Raw genomic sequence first — 18,762 nt, forward strand, 5'->3', positions numbered from 1 at the left:
ACTCGCCAAAAATGTGTAAGTTTATTAAAATGCATACATTCATTCTGGATAAAGGATACAAACATAAATGTTTCGCTAATCTTACCCTTTATTTATGTATCTTGAACAGCAGCTCATGTATGCAGGCTAACCTTTTTAGACGAAGCAGCTTGTCTACAGACGGGGAGGTCCCTGTACAATTTATGAAACCCTCCCCTAGAAACATCATCAATCTACAAACTTCTTTCTGGTCTGCATTGGGTCTCTCGTCTCTCAGCCGCTTAGTTTTTACACATAAAAGCCGCAGAGGATCACAGTGTGGTGAGTTTTCCTCACTATATTTCTCAAGCTATTTCCCATCAAGTGCAGATGTTTCATAATGATGTTTTGTTTGTTTGTCCGTTTGTGAAATCACGCAGAAACTGTCTGGATGAGTTTTATATATCCATGCTTAGAGGTGGATCATAGGAACAGGAAAAGCACTTTAAACTTTGGTGTGGATTTGATCCAATTTATTGCAGTCTGTTAAACAGGAAGGCTTGCAGGAGTTCTGATTTGGATGACTTTTTCCTGCATTTTCTTCTGTCTTTCACTCTTTTTTTAAACTTTGGAACATAACTTGATTTTTCTTTTCAGACATTGTTTTCACTTTCTTCTCTCTACTTAGCATGTTCCTGATTTGACAACATGGGGCTGATCCTGTCAGGATATCTGCCAGCCAAAGAGAACTCTAGTGCACCTCTCTCCAGTGTCACTCTTGCTCTGTGTCTTTTTACCCTCATACTGATGATGGCCATCAGGGTAAAACAGAGCCACAGATTTTTCTTCTCCTACCACCATGACTCCCACTTTGACAACACAAAGTTCCCTAGTGCTCCAGGCCCCAAACCTTGGCCCCTTGTGGGCAATTTGCTCCAGGTGGGGGACCAGATGCATCTCTCATTAACTCGCCTGGGTCTGCAGTACGGTGATGTTTTTAAGGTACGGTGAGTTTGGATTCTAATTTATTATGACATTATTTACACTCATCATATCCATGAATTCTAAAAATAATTTGAGCCTTTTGTGATATATTTCGATAATTCTTATTCCAGATTGAACCGACAATACAACGTCAAAGAATCGGGTGTGCATGTTGGATTTGTTAGTTCTGTTGTAATTCAGAGTGGCTTTGTTTTAATACTGATTGGGTTCCTTCACAACCCTGTGAGTAAATACATGTAAACTAGCACCAGGGTTAAGGAATTTGAAGGTACCATGCATCTGTACCTCTGACAGCAAAGCAGATTCATCAGCATCATGTCCCCAACACCATGCCTAACAGCTGGTAAAGTTTGCACAGGTTTGAAAGCCTCGCCTTGATTCCTGCGAACAAACTTATTGTCGCAATGGATAAACAGTTAAATTTAGGCTTGTTTGATCTTGAAACTTCCAAAGCATGAGTTTGTATTTCACTTTTTGAAGGTATTGATTGTGGAGTAGACGGTTCTTTAGCGGCTTGAAATCTGTTGATTTGAACAGTGACACTGACGTGGTTTATGATGGGCTTCAAACCTGGTGGTTCATTGATTGTTCTTGAACATTCTAACAAATTTCCTTCCATCTGAGGGCTAAACTTTGATCAGATGGCTTAAACTCTCAAATCAAGCATTTAGAATGACTGAGAAACTATTGTAAAATTTAAGGACTTTCATCATAATCCAGATCGTTGACATTTTTTCTTTTTAAATTAACTGACATTATTTGTTCTACATTCATTCCATAAAATTCACCTTTAAAAGTCCCAAATGAATTCAGTATTCATGCACATGATGCATGTATATGAACTTCTGACTGGCGTTGTGTGTGTTTTTCAGTGTAAGTAACTTACGTACAATTTTCATGTATCTGTACTTTACTGAAGTAGATTTTATCTTGGATACTTTCGACTTTTACTCCACTGCATTTTACAGTAAGTATCTGTACTTTCTACTTCACTACATTTCTACAAAACCGTCGCGTTACTCGTTACATCCAAGTCGCATTGCTCTTTTTTTACCCATTAAAATGTGAAGTTCAGGGACTTAACGTGGGGCTGTAAAATCCAAGCAATAACGTGACTTACTAATTACGTGTGTCTCTCGTTACCCATCGCCTCCCGGTTTCACTCGCAAGCGGAGCTCCAAGACATGCGCAGTGGTTTCCTCTGAGCGGGAGAAGATGTCTGTCTAATCGTCAGTAATAGAGTACCGCTACATGAATCATAAGATTTGGCGACATGCAAATTCAGCAGCGCTTCGCTTTCACAGACGGTGGGGACTATGTCCAACTTTTATCAAACTTTTAGCAAAGCTAGCTGTACAGAGACAGATGTGTTGCATGGAAAAAGTTGTCACTCATCATTGTGCTGAATTGTTGACTGACGTGTCGCATATGTGGGACAACGCTGTGACGAAAAGTCTGCAATATATATTCCTGAACGATCCGATTCTTCTGAACGGCTCTTACATTGCAGTAGTTATTATTATTTTATTTAACATATATAGAAATGTATTTAATTGGCGAATAAATAAAACAAGAATCTAAGAGCAGGCAGAGCATGCTCATTGCTCTTTAATTGTTTTTGTCACCTGTCATGGTGGCAGATGTTTCAGCTGGAGAGGGTGAGAAGAACCACAATGCGCTCCTTCGGCTTGGTTACCTCTTGCTTATTGCGCCTTGGACAGTGATCATAGTTGAGTGTTGTTTACCATTAGGGCATTGTCTTAATTGCTATGTGTAATGGTGCAGATGGTTGTGGTTTCTGACATAGGCAAACCAGGTCAGAAACGCCCAGGGCGCTATCTTTTTAGGGATGGCATGAGACCACCGGGGTTTGTAGCACAGAGATGGAAGCAAAGCGGAATGAAGAAGAGTTTGAATTGATGATATTGGTTGAACTTATTTCAGCTCTAAGTATTTAATATCTATGTGTTTTTATGGGAATGTGGATCTTTAAGATCAATTTGAAAAGCAATTTTGATCATATTTCACATTTTATTGTGTCATGTAGCGCGGAGCGCTGGTCTTGGGTTAGGTAGTCTTGACTACGTCCTTGGTTGCATGTAAATCTAGATTTAAATTGTGTCACAGAGAGTAAACACAATAAAAAAATGCTTTATCTATGGCATTTTTCATTAAAATGGCACATTTCTGACGTGTTAAAATTAAATATGATAGGTACATGTAATGACATTGTATTAGCGATTAGGTATTACATTCAGCAGGTACTTTTACTTTTAATACTTAAGAATTTTTAGAAGCCAGCACTTTCTTATTTTTTTCTGAAGTACAAATGTTAATGTGGTACTTTCACTTTTACTAGAGTACATTTTTGTCTGTTTATTTGTACTTTTACTTAACCCTCCTATTATGTTCGTTTCTGAGGTACAGCAAAATTGTTCATGGGTCAATTTGACCCAGGGAGTGTTTAATCATACAATAGTGTCAGAAACCAAAGAATTCCTCCAAAACATTTTTGTATCTGATTAGTAACTCCAATACTAACCATTTCAATTAATATTTGTGCAATGATGTTTTATTATTTCTCAAAACTTAAGGATCAATGACGATAACCTACTCATTTACTCATTTGGACATAAAAAATGGAATTTACATTTTTAATGACCACTGAAAAAAACCTAAAAATAAAAAACTATAATTTCCTTGAAATTGATCTTTGGTAAATTTTTTTATATTACACTTTTTTTTTTTCAATGGGTGATCTTTAACTTGAGACACACAAACTGTTCTGGGTCAAATGGACCCAGAACAGATTAAAATCATTTAGTCATGCAGAGAGTATTTATGTTTTCCTCCACTTCTGCTGAGTGTCCACTCAGTGTGGGTGGAGTTTGTCCACAGGAACAGAAAAGATTCCTGTCAAAAGTTGTGTGAACACCTGCTTTCTCGCAGTTTCCTAGTGAAGTAAAGAGAATAGTGAGAAAGTGGGCTTGTGGGCGTGCACATGCGCATGTAGGGGTGTGGTGGGGTGTGTTTGTGTGTGTGCATGTGTTGTGTTTGTGTGTGTGTGGTGAAATATGGTTCATAGCTGCAAGGAAACATATAGAATTGGACATTTTTTAATCTTCTTTTGCACTTTAACCTGACTACCGGGTCAAATTGACCCAAACAGTATCTATGTAAAAAGTAGACCTAGCGGTTGGTACAAATGTGTAAAATGAATAAATTTTTAATTTATTTGTAGCGTGCACCTATTAAGACAAATAGAAAAAGTTTCATGCAAAAAAAAATACTTCCAACTATTTAAAAAAATATTTTAAACTTTAAAACGGGTCAATTTGACCCGCAACATAACAGGAGGGTTAAGTACATTGTTTGAGTACTTTCTCCACCACTGGTGTCTTTGCCTCAGATGCGTTTCGGCTCTTTGCCAGTGGTCATCCTTAGTGGGTACTCCACCATCAGGCAGGCACTGGTCCGTCAGGGAGAAGATTTTGCTGGACGACCTGAACTTTTCACTTTCTCCGCCGTGGCTGATGGGACCAGCATGACCTTCAGTGAAAAGTATGGACCTGCGTGGCTGCTCCATAAGAAGCTGTGCAAAAATGCCCTAAGGTCCTTCTCCCAAGCCGAGCCGAGGGGATCAGGGGCCACTTGCCTCCTGGAGGAGCAGATGTGCACTGAGGCTGCTGAGATGGTGACGGTGATTCGGGAAGAAGCTGCAAAGAACCACAAGACGATGGGTATAGATCCCACAATATCCTTAGTGACCTCAGTGGCAAATGTGGTGTGTGCCCTGTGTTTTGGGAGAAGGTACGACCACAATGACAAGGAGTTTCTCACCATTGTGAACATCAACAACGAGGTACTGAAACTTTTCGCAGCAGGGAATTTGGCTGACTTCTTCCCAGTGTTTCGTTACTTTCCCAGTCCGTCTTTGAGAAAAATGGTCCAGTGCATTCACAGGATGAATGGATTTATGAAGCGAAGAATTGAGGAACACATCAACACCTTTGATAAGGTAAAGAAGCCTGCTAACTACATTAAAACAAGAAATTTATTGTAAAAGAATGAAAAGGGGAAAAGAGTTCACATCTGCTAAAATATTCACAAATTCTGATTAGATTGGTGTCTTGAGGTTTATGCACTTTACAGTCCCATCTTTACTTCATCTTGTTTACAAGCAATATGTACTGTATGCAGTCCTGCGCACGTCTAGGCATTGCATGTGTGTATGTCTTGTTTCCTTTAGATTATGCCACTTATTTGCATCCCAATCTTTTAATCTGCCATTGCACACATACGGCACCGGCCACTGTAGCCAAAAAATAACAAACAAGTCCCCTGGGATGAACTATTGTTCTTGTGCAGAGTGCCTAAAATGTTCGCACACACTCTAATTAGGAATTACCAACCTAGTGGAAGACACGCGTCCCACTATGACTGATTACCATTTTGTCCCTAATTAATTCGTTCAAAATTCAGTCCTAATTTTCTACATAATCACAAGATTGATTCCCCCCACCCCTTGTTATAATAATGACGACAATCTCAGGAGGTCATGCCATGAAAGTTTCTGTCATGTTTTGTACGTGTGGTTGCAGAACTGCATCCGGGACATCACAGATGCTCTGATCGCACTTTGTGAAGAAAGGGAAGAGAACAGGGACACATCTCTACTTTCTAACTCTCAGATCATCCACACCGTCATAGACATCTTCGGTGCAGGTTAGATGAACCAGCATAGCGACGCCAATGGCATTACTGCATAAAAAGACGCCCTCGTTTTTATGCAGCTGTGCATTTTGTGCTCTCCAAAAGGTTTTGACACCATCATTGCTGGATTACAGTGGAGCCTCTTGTACCTCATCAAGTTTCCAGACATCCAAGACAAAGTACAGCAGGAGATAGGTATTGTTTTATGTCTTGATAGGACAAATATCGAGATCTAAATGACTGAGGTGTGTTTGTGATGAAAACTGAAACCCTAACTGCCTTGGTCAGTGTGACCGCAGCCTATGAAAACAGAAAGAATGTACGGAATGCTAATAGCGTGAGCCTGTCTGTTCTCATGAATGAGTCAGGGTTTTACTGTCCAAAAATAGCAGGTTGCTCATTAATGAATCCAAGTAGCACATCACTAATGAGCCTGAGTTTGTGTCTGTTGGTTTATTACAGAGACAAAAATCAAACTGCAATAGTTCCTAATAATAGTGATCTTGAGCATTTTGATTAATATTAAATTTAGCCCCAAAGGAACATCAAACATTTACCATGCAGATGAAAATACAACATTCAGGAAAAAAAAAAGTTTTATAATGTTAATGAAAGTAGCATGATATTTGTGAACTTTGAAGAAAATCAAAGCAAAACAGGTGTAATAAAAAGTTAACTGGTCTTTGAGAAACTCAAAAGCTCAGACCAAGGTTTGCTGACGCCGGAGTTACTTTTGATGTAGACTGACTGAACCGGTGCCGAATGTCCTGAGGCACGTCACATTTTCACAGTGAGAGGAAGGGAGGGGGGATGCTAGGAGGTGACAGGGTGAATCAGAACAGTACAAGGGTTGGAGAGTTCAAGAGAGACACAAAGGCAGTTACACGCAAGGCTCTGAACGATAATAATTTACCATTGTTCCTTAACGCAACTAAAATATTGGAGGCAATGGGCTGAAAGGCTGCTCTTTGTAAGGATGGACTGCAGCTGAACTAGACACCTTATTCACAAAAACAGGATTATTTAGAATGAAAACAAGATATGAAGTGAAAACAAGTAAGTCCTTAGTCCTATAGTCTTCAGTCAACTGCAAAGTTGTCATGCCCATTAAACTTTAATAGATTTGTTGGAATTTCATGTGATGGGCCAACACAATGTTTGAAGTGGGGCTAGATTATAAACAATATCCAAATCTTTGAACATTTTAGAGAGTACTTTTCAATCTGTCATCTGAGAATGGACACAATGTGGCACCAGGACATCTCAGGTGTGATTATCTGTCGATGTAAAATCTCAGTATCTTGCACTGTGCACATCTTGCAGTAATGTAAACGTGGAGAAAAAAACACAGAAAAATTCATAGTTGAGTGAAAGCTGTAGAAGTCCAGTTCGCCACAGGCAGAGATGAAAACTAAGACTGCACATCATCCAACAAGTCATCTCCACAGACCTAGGTGTTAGCAGCACCATGCTGTGGGGATGCTTTGCTAAACCACAAACAGGGAATCTGATCAGTGTGTGTAATACTGGGTAATCCTTAAAGAAAACCTGTTAGCCTGCAAAAGACTTCAGACTGGGGCAGAGAAGGAAAAATCCCTAAACATACGGTTAAAGAAACTATAAAACTTTTTGATGAAAGTATATTCATGCGTTAGAATAACCCAATTAAATTGTATATTTAAGTCTAATTCAGTTTTTATGATGATATTTGAACATTGGTGCTCATAGCTTTGATTCAATGTACTTCAGCTATTTAAGACATGTAACAATCATATCATAGTTTTCAGATGCTCAGTGTTGGTAGACATACCCCCCAGTAGTCTAGCAGCTGTAATGATAACAAAAGCTAGCTATGCAAAGTAATTCCTCAGGTACATTAAATGAATCTCATCAATTTCATTTTTATTTGAACATTTTAGAATTTCTACAACTTTACTATCAGTTGGTCTGTTGCTTAAAATCCCAATACATAAACTAAATGATGTGTTTGTAATGTGGCCAAAAGGATCAAGGAATACTAAGACTTTAGGAAGACATTACATGTTTTCAAAAATAGTTACAATCCTATTAAATAAAAAAATAGAACAGAAAACAAAGATGGTACAATAAGATCTTAGTTTACTGTAAATATTTAGTTGGATCTGTTGTTTCTTCTTTTAAGATGAGCACATTGGCTCAGCCAGACTTCCTGGGTTTTCAGACAAGCCCAACATGCCCTTCACTGAAGCATTCATATTCGAGGTGTTTCGTCACTCTTCCTATGTTCCTTTCACCATCCCTCACTGGTAAGACTTGAGCTTTGGCTGCAGTTTATTTTGGTTTAGCATAAATATTATCGGAACCTTTCATATGTTCCTTTATTTCCAGCACCACCAGAGACACCATCCTGAATGGATATTTCATCCCAAAGGACACATGTGTCTTCATTAACCAGTACCAAGTCAATCATGAAGTGTGAGTTGTCACAAACATTGACACTGATTGATGGTTTAAACATGGTTTATACCAGATCAGGTATGTATTGTCTTTTGGGATATTTCTCATTAAGCTTTGCATCGAGGGACAAACTCAGACTCCAATCAGACTGGATGAACAGTGTTTGTGAACAATGGTTTTCAAGCCTTGGTATAGACTCAGTTACCTTTATGTCTGGACTTTGACTAGATCATTCCTACTTTAAACCGTTTTTTTTTTTTTTAGGTGATTTGGCTCATATTCCTGCTAGACGTATGCTGTTTGTGATGTTCTATTAAATAAAATTCCACTGAAAGACTGAACTTTGTGGTTGTGTGATACTGCAAAATGTAGAAAAGTTTGAATGTAATAAATAATTTTGTAAGCTGTAGAACTCTCGTTGTTTTTCATTTTGAACCAGGGATCTTTGGGGTGATCCAGAGAATTTTCGGCCACACCGCTTCCAGGACCCGTCTGGGCAATTAAACAAGGAGCTGACGGAGAAGGTTCTCATCTTTGGCCTGGGGAAGAGGCGCTGTCTTGGGGATAGATTTGCACGTTTGGAGATGTTTGTGTTTCTCACCACGCTGCTCCACGGTTTGCGGATTGAAAATGTTCCTGGACAGGAGCTGGATCTCAGCACAGACTATGGTCTGACCATGAAACCACGTCCGTACAGGATTACCGTCTCCCCCAGATTTTAGACACTTTGGACATCACAAGTCCACAGAGACGGTGGATCTGTCAATACCGTTCACAGACTGGAGTTTCTTTTTAGTTTAAAAAACCTAAAAAGGAGCAGTTTCTCTATTAAACACACCATTTGTTTAGATGTTCAGGTCAAGCAAACTGCATTGGTATATGTTGAAAATGTTCCAGTACTTAAAGTCCATCAAAATAAAAAAGAATAGAAGCAGTCCCTCATTAAAAGCCTTTACATGAACTTATTATTTACAGTTAAACACTGGGGGAGAGGAGGGAACCATTTTACAGAGCGGTGATTGGTGCTTCAAGCTTGAAACTGTGTTCAGCCAAGGTGCATGGATCCCCCTTCTCTTTGTCCTGCCTCAGCTTTTAAACTGCTGTAATCCTCTCACCTACGTCATGTCTCTGGCTCCTCTTCTACTTATTGTTGCTTTATGTCATACACATAAACTAGTTTATCTTCACTTATAGTTGCAATCTATTGTTTAAATATTACTGTCCTGAACCTTTTTCCAATCTATTTCTCTCTCTCTTTACCTCCCACATTCTTAAATTACTAACAGTCTCAGTCGACTATAAAGATGGCAATGAAATGTGAAATTAGGCAAGTTAGTATCAATAAACTAGACTCACAGAAGTAAGAGCCGAGCAGGGCAGAATTATCCTTAAAAGGAAAGTGTTGTACTCCAAACTGTTGAAGTTTTTCTTTCTTTTTTTCCCCCTAACCTCCTCGGAGGAGAATGCATTTCACCGGCGCATACTTCTGTCAACCAATAAATGAGCTGTTTCACGTGGATTGATGATGTTGAGTTGTATCTGTAATCACTTCCTTGTTGACAGTCACTGAAATTTGTAGCTCAATAGTTTGATTTCCATTAGTTTATGTAACAATTATAAATGTTTAGTGACTTGTAACACACTTGTGCATTTTATAACCACTGCATTCATCTGGGTTCGCTTGTTCTAACTGTGACTGTATGAATTTTACTTTTTAAGAGTTAGCAGAGCACTAATAAACACATCACATGTGATAGGCAGGGTTGATAACTAAAATCATGTTTAAAAATATTTCAGAAATAAAGAAAATGCACTTTTCTCATAATCTGTGACTCATTTGTCTTAATTAAATAACAGTATGGGGCAGTAAAGCTGGTCTAGCTAATGATAAGATGAGTGCAGCTGAACACAGGGAAATCCTGGAAGAAAAAGTTGAAAAAAGTTGGAACTGGGGTAAAACACAGATGTTTGTGTGTGTAATATGACACAATTTTAAAAAGTTGGTGCTTCTGTAAGACACTGCAATTACAGAACAATCCTCCATTTTCCTTTGTTTTATTTCTGTGCAGCAGCAAAGTGGTTTAATCAGCGAAGCAAACTATGAAGACCTAAGGACCTGTTAGCCTTTTCATCAATCATGTACCCCCTCCATCTGCTCTCTGCTCTTCACTGCAGGCTTTGTCCTTCACTTTGCTCTAGCCGACTCACAGTGCAATTTAAACTCATCAACAATAACAAATGAAGGCCAGCGTGTGTTGATTGGCCACTGATCCAAAGCAGCCAATAAAAAGGAGCACGCAATGTTAGAAAAAGTGCGATACAAAAAGAACCACTTGTCGGATCTACATCATAGATTAGGAGAGCGTGACATTTAAGACTGGGCCCAGCTACAGGTAAAAAAAAAGAAGAAAACTACTAAAATGACTCCAGCAATTTATTTTGATGGTTTAGAGCTTTTGGAGTGGAACAAAAACAAAAAAGCAGCAGAAGAGCCAATCTTCTACAAATTCTATAAATAAATAATTGCAATACTTCAGAAAATAAGCGGCTTGCAAAAACATACTCCTGAATCTTTTTCATGTTCTCTGTGGACATTAATAGGTCTGTCATGATAGCAAATTTTGCTGGATGATAAATTGTCCCAGACGTTATCGCAATAAACGATAACACTGTTGTTATGAAACCATTTTCAAGTAATAATAATGCAGGAACACATTCTTCCAGATCAATAAACTTTAGATTCTAATGAACATTTAACACTGGAACTGGAATACATTTTAAATGTCCAAAATAAATAAACAAAACAGAAACAACAAATAAAATTAATCATGAAGTCTCTGTAAACAAAACTGTCTGTCACAAAAATCCCAACAGGATAAGTAAAGATATAAATAAAATCACAGTGCATGAAATTATATGACAGTTCAAAACAGCTCTATTTAATAGATTAATATCAAAGTTTATTATTTTAGACTACAGCTTTTCCAGTCCTTTTTCTTTCATATTATAAGTCAAACTAGAGTTTTCAGTCTCCACTTGTAAATTCACTGTTAAAGAAACACAACATGTGCTTTTTGCTTTCAGTTTTTTAGACATATATAATAATCCTTTGCATGTATGAATCACTAAGTCTTTGTCATCCTTTAGACAAACAGAATCTGAACTGTGGGAGCTTTATTCTATAGCTCAATGCACCAACATTCATTTTCAAACAGCTTTCAATCTCTAAAGCAAAATGTGACTTACTTGTGAACCCCCATCTTCATCCAACATTTAAACCTTTTAAACATGCCAGCGATTACAAGACTGGCCATTATAAAACACAGTGTGCAGAAACAACAGCCTATCAAACATCCACCTCTTCCACTGCCTGTCCAGATTTCAGCTTCATGATCACCTTTAAGAAACACAGAGAGGCAACCAGGATTTTAGTCATTTAAACCACTGCAGTAACATTTTGTTTTATTCTGAAACAGCAGAGCTTCATATCAAAGCAGAACAAATTGAAACTGTGCGGACCTCTTTCAGCTGGGCGATCTCTTTACTGTCCACATTTCTCTGGGCGTTGTTAGTTATGGCTTTCACTCTCGTTGCATAACTGAAAAGGTCCATCAAGTTCAATACATAGATTTCTACCAGCACAATAAATAAACTACTGTCTCTTTTGTGTCTGATTCTTACACGAGAGATGTGAGAGTTTCGTCCAGATTGTATTCTGATGGGGAAATGTTGACAATCATGAGGGTTTTGGCATTTCCTCCCAAAGAGTCCTGCATAACCTGGAAAGGATGGGGAAAAGACTTGTGCTGCTTTGCATGACAGAATTTACAATCCAGGACCACATTTGGTTTTCATCAGCTCTTTTGATTACTGCATGTTCTTTGGATAAATCTAGTTTGTGTATGGGTTTTTACACCAGCACCTGTGTGAGCTTGCTGTTCCTGTATGGTACATGTGGCAGCTCCGCAGACAATGCTGAGATCACATCACCCAAGGCACTCAGAGACTTGTTGATTGAGTTTGCCTCCTACAAAGTGGCATGCAGTGCATAAATGTTCAATCCCATTTAATTTGATACTCCTAAACTCTAAATTTCTAAGTCTTAAAGCAGAGTTAGGTTTTAAGTTAATATCCCAAGCCTTGAGTATCTCAAAGAGCATCATCTGAAAAAGAAGAGTTTTGCACAACTTACAAACTCACCAAAAAATATTCAAGGGGTTTGAATACTTTTCACGGTAACACAGGAGCACACCTTTAGCTGGTGGTCCTTGGCACCGGTCTTTGCTGCTCTTTCACTCCCTGCCAGATCTACAAGGCTCAGCTTTCCGGTGTTGACACTCCCATTAGTCAGATTCCTGCTCTCCACCATGATGCCAACAATCAGATGGGAGCGGGAACTCTCCACATTCATCTCTTAAAAACAGCGGCAGTACGAAAAACAACAACCAGCACTGTTAGTTCATCTTTTGTGATGCACTTTTGTACAGATAGTTTCAGATAGCGCACACCCAATCACATTCTAATAAACGTGGCCCTTCCGAAAGCCGATTCTCTGCAGCTCACCAGTTAGTTCAATAATGACGTACATAGCTACCTTTTCTCTAACTGGAGCTAAAAGGATTACTCCAAACCATTTAGCGCAGCCCTGTTTGAACTGCACAGTATGGGGCACTCACTGGTGGCGGAGATGTGTCGATTGGCGCAAGCCTGTTGGAACAGAGCATAAAGCTCCTGGGCACTGGAAGCCTCCTTTGTCTCTGCTCCTTGGGCGAACACAACCCCCTTTCTGTTCCTTTTGATCTCCACCCGCCTGGTCGGGCCATGGGGTTGTGTCTGCGCATGGACCTCACCCGCCTGGCTCACGAAGAGGTCCTGCAAACTGTCGTTGTACAGCTCCAGCATATAGGCCGAAACCTGAGGAGGGGGAAGGATGAAGAAGCACCGCAACCAGAGGCAGGAACAAACAGGAGGAAGACTGCTACCTTGAAGTCAAATTTAGAGCCGTTCTCGCGCATGATGTCAAATATGCCGTTAAAAGATCTGGGCATAATCCCAGGGTTCTTCTGATCTTTGTCCCCAACCATGGTGAAAGTTTTCCCTGAGCCTGTCTGGCCATATGCAAAAATGCAAACATTGTATCCATCGATGACTGACTGCATCAGCCTGTGGGAGGGAAATGTTGGGAATTATTGAGAAACAAAGTTTCTCACATTCTTGTGTGTTGTATTGTTTTACCTGTTTACATCTTGAAACAAATCTTCCTGAGAGGCCTCTGTACTGAACACCTTATCAAACTGAAACTCTCTGGGCCCTCGTTGGGTTTCCACAGTGACAGAGTAATCGTCTAATTTAGCCACCACAACGGCCCCACCTTGTGTAGCTTCACTTCGGTTCACTGGACGAATTCGACAAAACACCCTGATTTTACCTGATAGGGACATAAAAGCATGAAAAAAAAGTCACAAGAGTCTAGTCCTTACTGAAAAAAATTGATTGCAAGTTGGTAATGTTTGTGTACCTTTCATTTCTTCCACCATGTTATAATATTTCTTCCTCATTGCTCTTTCTGATGTGTAATTCTCAACTACCTTCTTCTTCTCTTCCTTTTCTCGCTTCAGCTTAAGAGAAAACAGTGAAAAGACTTTGGTACGGTAGAACCCAGACAATAAGATCTGAATGAAAACATTCCTGTTTTTATTCAGGAATGTTCCTGCAAACTGTTCCTGAGCAAACTGAAGATGCTCAGAAAGCATCTTCAGTTTGCTGAGCCAAGTTTTGATTCTAATGGTGAAAATAAGTTTCAGCATTCCTCCAGTCAGCAAGAACCTGCAGGGTCTAGGTTTAAAACCTACTCTGCAAATACTAGTGCTTTGGGTTCCTTTCTGCATATTATAGATTTAATTTCTAGCTTACATGTTCTGATGGGACCTAGCCCAGGTTCTACCAGGCCCTGAAGTGAAGGGTTTCTGATTTTAATGTTTTATTTTTTGAGTTTCCAGCATATGTCTTCCTGGCTGACTTGCTGTCATTCCCAATCACTTCTACTTTGCTATTATTTCTCTCACAGTTGAAAGGATTTTATTGAAAGGATCAAAATACCAAAGTCATTTTTGGAAAACAATAATCTCATAGCCCCAACTTTGACCCAACAGCAACTCCAAGAATCTCAAATTTAAATAAATAAAAAAGATATATTGTCCTTTTTATTTTTTAGAATAAATAGGTACCAGTAAACCTGAAAGGATTCAGTGGGTATAAACAATGAACAGATGGATTTTGGAAAAACTCTACTTTTATGTGGACATGGTTACAAATCTTAATGTCTTTATATTGTAATATTAATGCATAAACGAAACATGTCCGGGGTAAATCCCTATGCTGGTTCTAGTGCTAGTTCCCCACAGTCTCTTAAAACCTGCCCTGCAAGTTGTTACTCTTGTGGCTCTGAGATGTCTGAATGAACTCTTACCTGATCCTGCAGCAGGAGAAGCTGGTGGCCAATCCCCTTTACAGTCCTCTGTGCGGTTGGAAGTGTCTCTTGTCCCAGGATGTCCTCCAGCTCAGACATTTCACAATCTAAGCACGGAGTAAAAAAAAAAAATTAGTATCTTTCATAAGATTTGTGGTTGAAGAAGATTCTGTACTGAAGCAATAAGTTCAGCTTCAACTAATTTGGTGATACATGAATGTGAAACTCAAACTTGATTGCAAGCAGTGCTTTGTAATGTCATGCAGGGAATTGCCAATGAGGGTCACAGCTGTGTTTGATAGGTAAAAGTTTAACTCCCTCAATGGAAAATATTGAAAATGTTTATTATAACAGCTTGTGTGATCAGTGTTTTGATCAACACAGTTGTTGTCCTCTAGTGTTTGTGTAGCTATTTATTTACTTGCATTTTTGGGGCAATATTCAGCTGACCTTAGAGCTGAACTCACCATTCATTACAGGGCATTCCCCAGATTTGATGTAGTCTAAAGCAATTTGACACACCTCATGTTCCCTCACTGTCTCTTGCAGAAAAGACAGACTTGACTCATCTGACCTATAAAGTGAAACAAAAGTTTAAACTACAGTTTTAATATTTTTCCTCAGTAAAGGTTTGCATAGATATTTCAAGCCATGGTCATTTCTTTTGCGGACAGTTTAGATTGTCTCTAACCCCTCTTGTGTGGGAGTCTTCTCTTTATCATTGCTGTCCTGTTTAGCGGTTTGTAGATGAAGTTTGTCTCTGGCTTCAGCCAAAGCAACCCGATTGTCTTCTATCATTTGGTGCAAAAGAGCTCTCGACTCTGGCACTGCACTGCAGATTTCATGGGCCTTGAGGAAAAATGATTGTAAGGTATCAAACATCAACTTTGGAAAACATATTTGAGATAATGTGAGAAGTAGCCTGAGGGCAGTTGTTCTGCAAAGTGTGTGGCCAGCACCTTGGTTATGACGGTGGGGAGCAGGACGCTGCAGTGTGGCTGTGGGACAGGAGGGACGGGGATCCTTTCTGCTTCCAGGAGCTCAGTGATCTCCCTCTCCTTCTGGTACAGGCTCTCCTTCAGCTCCTCCAGGCGGGGGTTGGCCCCCTCCAGTGGCTGATCTGAGACACTGCATGTCTGAATACAAAAATGCACTTGCTTGTATTTAAACAATCACTAAATGTTAATATCAAACAAAAGTAACCCAGGAACACAGAGAAATTAGATTTTTCCATTTTTATCAATCAAAAAGATATGCAAAACAAAGAAAAGAAAAAAACATTCTGCCACCTCTGGTAGGAACCACTGCTACCATGGTTGTACTCTTCTTTGCAAAAAAAAAAAAGAAGAAAAAAAGAGTATCATTATATAGCCATGAGTTAGCAAAGGGGATTAACTATTTTTTTATTTTTTTTGCTGTAGAGTTAATTTGGCTTAGCTTTTTCCCATGATAACTAAAATCATCATTAAAAAACTAATTTTATATTTACAGAGGTTACATTTGCATGATGTAAAAAATTGTTTGAGTATCTGAATAAGAGTGACCAGAAAGCAAAAAGAAAATTAAAGAGACATTTAAGGAGGGAAATACTTTTGTACACCACTCTATGTTGAATGATTACCCTCACAGATTAAATGAAGCAAAAGAAAATGTCTTGGACATATAGTACTATTTTGTTATTCTGATGATCCTACCCACCTCCGTTTGTTCTTTCTTGTCTGACCCCTCCTCATCCTCTGCTGCTTCCTGTTGCGCCTGTGATGAAGATACTACCAATATTTCTTGGACTTGCCCTATTTCTTGTCTGGCCATCTGCAGCTCCTGCAGTGCTGTTCGGGGTAACACACACAGAGTAACTTTTCATCCCTTTTTCTTTGTTTTCCATGTCGCCAAATGCTGCTGGACTCACTGGAGGCCTGGTGGCAGTGCAGGGCATCCAGCCTGCTGGAGAACAGCTCCAGCATTTTGCTCTGACACAAAAGAAAAAACACAAACGTTATGTTTGACTCCCGCTCTTCTGCAATATGGCCACCAGAGTGTGCTCTGGTGTAGGAGCTGCCACATGCTCCCTAACTTTTTCTCTCTGCCATTGCAGGGTCTCTTCTTTCCATCTTCTCCTCTCAGCTCTTTGCTCCTCCAGCAGCTGCTCGTTGTGTGCAGTCAGATCCTGCAATACACATAAATGTCTTCAATTATGACCTGTGCTTTTCAGTCACCATGATCCACCATATGGTGGAACAGAAAAAATGGATTAGTAAATTGAAATGTTTGCATGTAAAGGAAAAAATGCATTTCTGAGTGACTTACTGCAACGTTCTTCTCCAGGTCGGCCTTCGTCTTCTCCACTTTGTCCTGGTAGAGGTCCAGGAATCTCCTCACAGTGTTCAGTTTGTTCTGATAGTGAGATCTGACCTTCTGTATGATCCGTTCCTGAGAACAAATGCAGAACTTCAATGAAAGTTCTGTTTAACTTCATATTCACACACTCTTAGACTTTTTTTCTTTTACTTGCGTCTCCTGAGCCGTGAACTGGAAATTCTCCTCCAGTTCCTGCACTGTTTGCAGATGTCTCTTCTTCATTGCCTTCATGTCTTCAGCAATCTGCTTGTACACAATATGCTGTAAGTTAGCCAAAATGTACAAAACTGCATTCTGTTTTGCAACATGACCTAATGGCTTAGAGGTAGCAGCATAAGGGCAACCATGTGAGAGTGAGTAAGAATAAAACACAGGATATCTGACAGTAGCTCCATTGTGCTCATACTCAACAACTGCACTCAGATGTCTTGATGTTTGCTTGACATTCAACACTCGCTGCTTTAGAAGATAAAATTACAGTTTTGGTTTTCAGTGAAATAACAGTAGATATTATGTGTATTGGAGAGATTCTACTCCTTGAATTTCTTTACATTTTGTGATGTTACAATTACAACACTCTGTATACTTATTAGAGTTTCATCTTTTAGACTAACACAAAGAAGTGCACATTTGTGAAGCATATATATATATATATATATATATATATATATATGTATTTTCTTTTCTTTTTTACAAGAGCATGACAAGTTAATTCTTGGAACCACTTATAACCTAACTCTGCTCTTAGCTTCTCTACAACTTCATCTCTTATCTTTCTCCTGTGTGTTCACTAATGTCTTTAAACAAATTTGTTCTATTATTCTATTAAGAATAACTTTAAAGGATATTAATCTGACTTTGACTTTTTAGGTTCTAAAAGTCAAAGTGCATGGCCTACCACATGCTCCCTAACTTTTTCTTTCTGCCATTGCAGGGTGTCTTCTTTCCATCTTCTCCTCTCAGCTCTTTGCTCCCCCATCAATTGTTGCAAAAACAATTTAGCATTTTTTCCCTACTTCACAATAATGTAATATTTTGTGTCGATCCATCCCATAAAAACCCATTAAAAAGTACTGCAGGTTGTTGTTGCAATGTGACAGAATGTGAATAAGATGTCTGAATACTTTGCATAAAACAGATTTCATTGTAAGTATTTTGCAGTGTGAGCTCCTCTACTTGTTTTGCACTGTTTTCCTGTGCTGCTCATTATTTTACCTGAGCGATGCAGAGCTCAGCCGACTCATAGGGGATGTAAATCTTGAGTTCCTGTGAGCGCTCAGCTTCTCTGTCATCACTGCCAACTCCCAGCTGAGATTCTGATGAGCCTGCATAAAAATAAATGCGGATGATTATTGTTTACTCTAGAGCAGGAACCCAGGTTGACAATTATTATCAAAGTAACCTGTGAAGTTAGTCTCAACTTCATACCAAATTCCACCGGCCGTCTCTCATGTCTGTGAACTGTTTCAATAAAATCGTTCTTTCCATCAAGTGATTCCCTTGGTAACTCATATTTTATATGTATTTAGGTGATTTAAAAAACAAACAAACAAACGAAAACAACTTAAATGTTAAAGAATAAACATGTGCTGCCAGAGAACTCCAAGTGAACTTGAAAAATTTGTTTGGGGTTCTTGTCTAAGATGTGCTGTTAGTAGGTCAAACAAGGCAAAAATAATCGTTTGTATCCAATTTTTCTTAACCTCTAATCCTCTGAAGAAAGAAAAGCAAATTTAAAAATAGTGGCTTAAATGTAGATGTAAATTGCTATTATTAAAAATATATCTAAAAATGCCTCCAACCAGACACTCACCCCTCATCAT

At 39.0% G+C, this 18,762-nt stretch overlaps 2 protein-coding genes across 4 annotated transcripts in view; one reads left to right on the forward strand and one right to left on the reverse strand.

Moving 5' to 3' along the window:
* On the forward strand, positions 1 to 11,424 carry cyp1d1 (cytochrome P450, family 1, subfamily D, polypeptide 1). The gene is made up of 8 exons (XM_028033358.1): positions 1 to 300; positions 647 to 960; positions 4,373 to 4,981; positions 5,565 to 5,688; positions 5,782 to 5,871; positions 7,838 to 7,961; positions 8,044 to 8,130; positions 8,552 to 11,424. Exons 2-8 carry the CDS (start codon positions 667 to 669, stop codon positions 8,832 to 8,834), a joined length of 1,611 nt encoding a protein of 536 aa, XP_027889159.1. The 5' UTR covers positions 1 to 300; positions 647 to 666; the 3' UTR covers positions 8,835 to 11,424.
* Positions 10,529 to 18,762, reverse strand: part of kifl (kinesin family-like) — a 16,658-nt gene continuing 8,424 nt past the window's right edge. For 2 of the 3 annotated variants that reach the window (XM_028033355.1, XM_028033356.1), the window contains exons 5-23: positions 18,155 to 18,264; positions 17,090 to 17,182; positions 16,889 to 17,011; positions 16,656 to 16,748; positions 16,491 to 16,551; positions 16,280 to 16,410; positions 15,541 to 15,717; positions 15,273 to 15,430; positions 15,049 to 15,155; positions 14,582 to 14,688; positions 13,631 to 13,730; positions 13,348 to 13,540; positions 13,095 to 13,275; positions 12,789 to 13,026; positions 12,365 to 12,525; positions 12,035 to 12,139; positions 11,794 to 11,891; positions 11,632 to 11,710; positions 10,529 to 11,509 (exon numbers count right to left, since the gene is read on the reverse strand). In XM_028033355.1, the coding sequence (XP_027889156.1) occupies positions 11,459 to 11,509; positions 11,632 to 11,710; positions 11,794 to 11,891; positions 12,035 to 12,139; positions 12,365 to 12,525; positions 12,789 to 13,026; positions 13,095 to 13,275; positions 13,348 to 13,540; positions 13,631 to 13,730; positions 14,582 to 14,688; positions 15,049 to 15,155; positions 15,273 to 15,430; positions 15,541 to 15,717; positions 16,280 to 16,410; positions 16,491 to 16,551; positions 16,656 to 16,748; positions 16,889 to 17,011; positions 17,090 to 17,182; positions 18,155 to 18,264 (2,366 nt within the window). In that variant the 3' untranslated portion in view covers positions 10,529 to 11,458. Of the gene's footprint in view, positions 11,510 to 11,631; positions 11,711 to 11,793; positions 11,892 to 12,032; positions 12,140 to 12,312; positions 12,526 to 12,788; positions 13,027 to 13,094; positions 13,276 to 13,347; positions 13,541 to 13,630; positions 13,731 to 14,581; positions 14,689 to 15,048; positions 15,156 to 15,272; positions 15,431 to 15,540; positions 15,718 to 16,279; positions 16,411 to 16,490; positions 16,552 to 16,655; positions 16,749 to 16,888; positions 17,012 to 17,089; positions 17,183 to 18,154; positions 18,265 to 18,762 lie in introns of those variants that run through there. The other variant, XM_028033357.1, reaches the window with a different exon arrangement.

Source organism: Xiphophorus couchianus, chromosome 12 (assembly GCF_001444195.1).
Source record: "Xiphophorus couchianus chromosome 12, X_couchianus-1.0, whole genome shotgun sequence".
In the NCBI taxonomy this organism is placed as follows: Eukaryota; Metazoa; Chordata; class Actinopteri; order Cyprinodontiformes; family Poeciliidae; genus Xiphophorus; species Xiphophorus couchianus.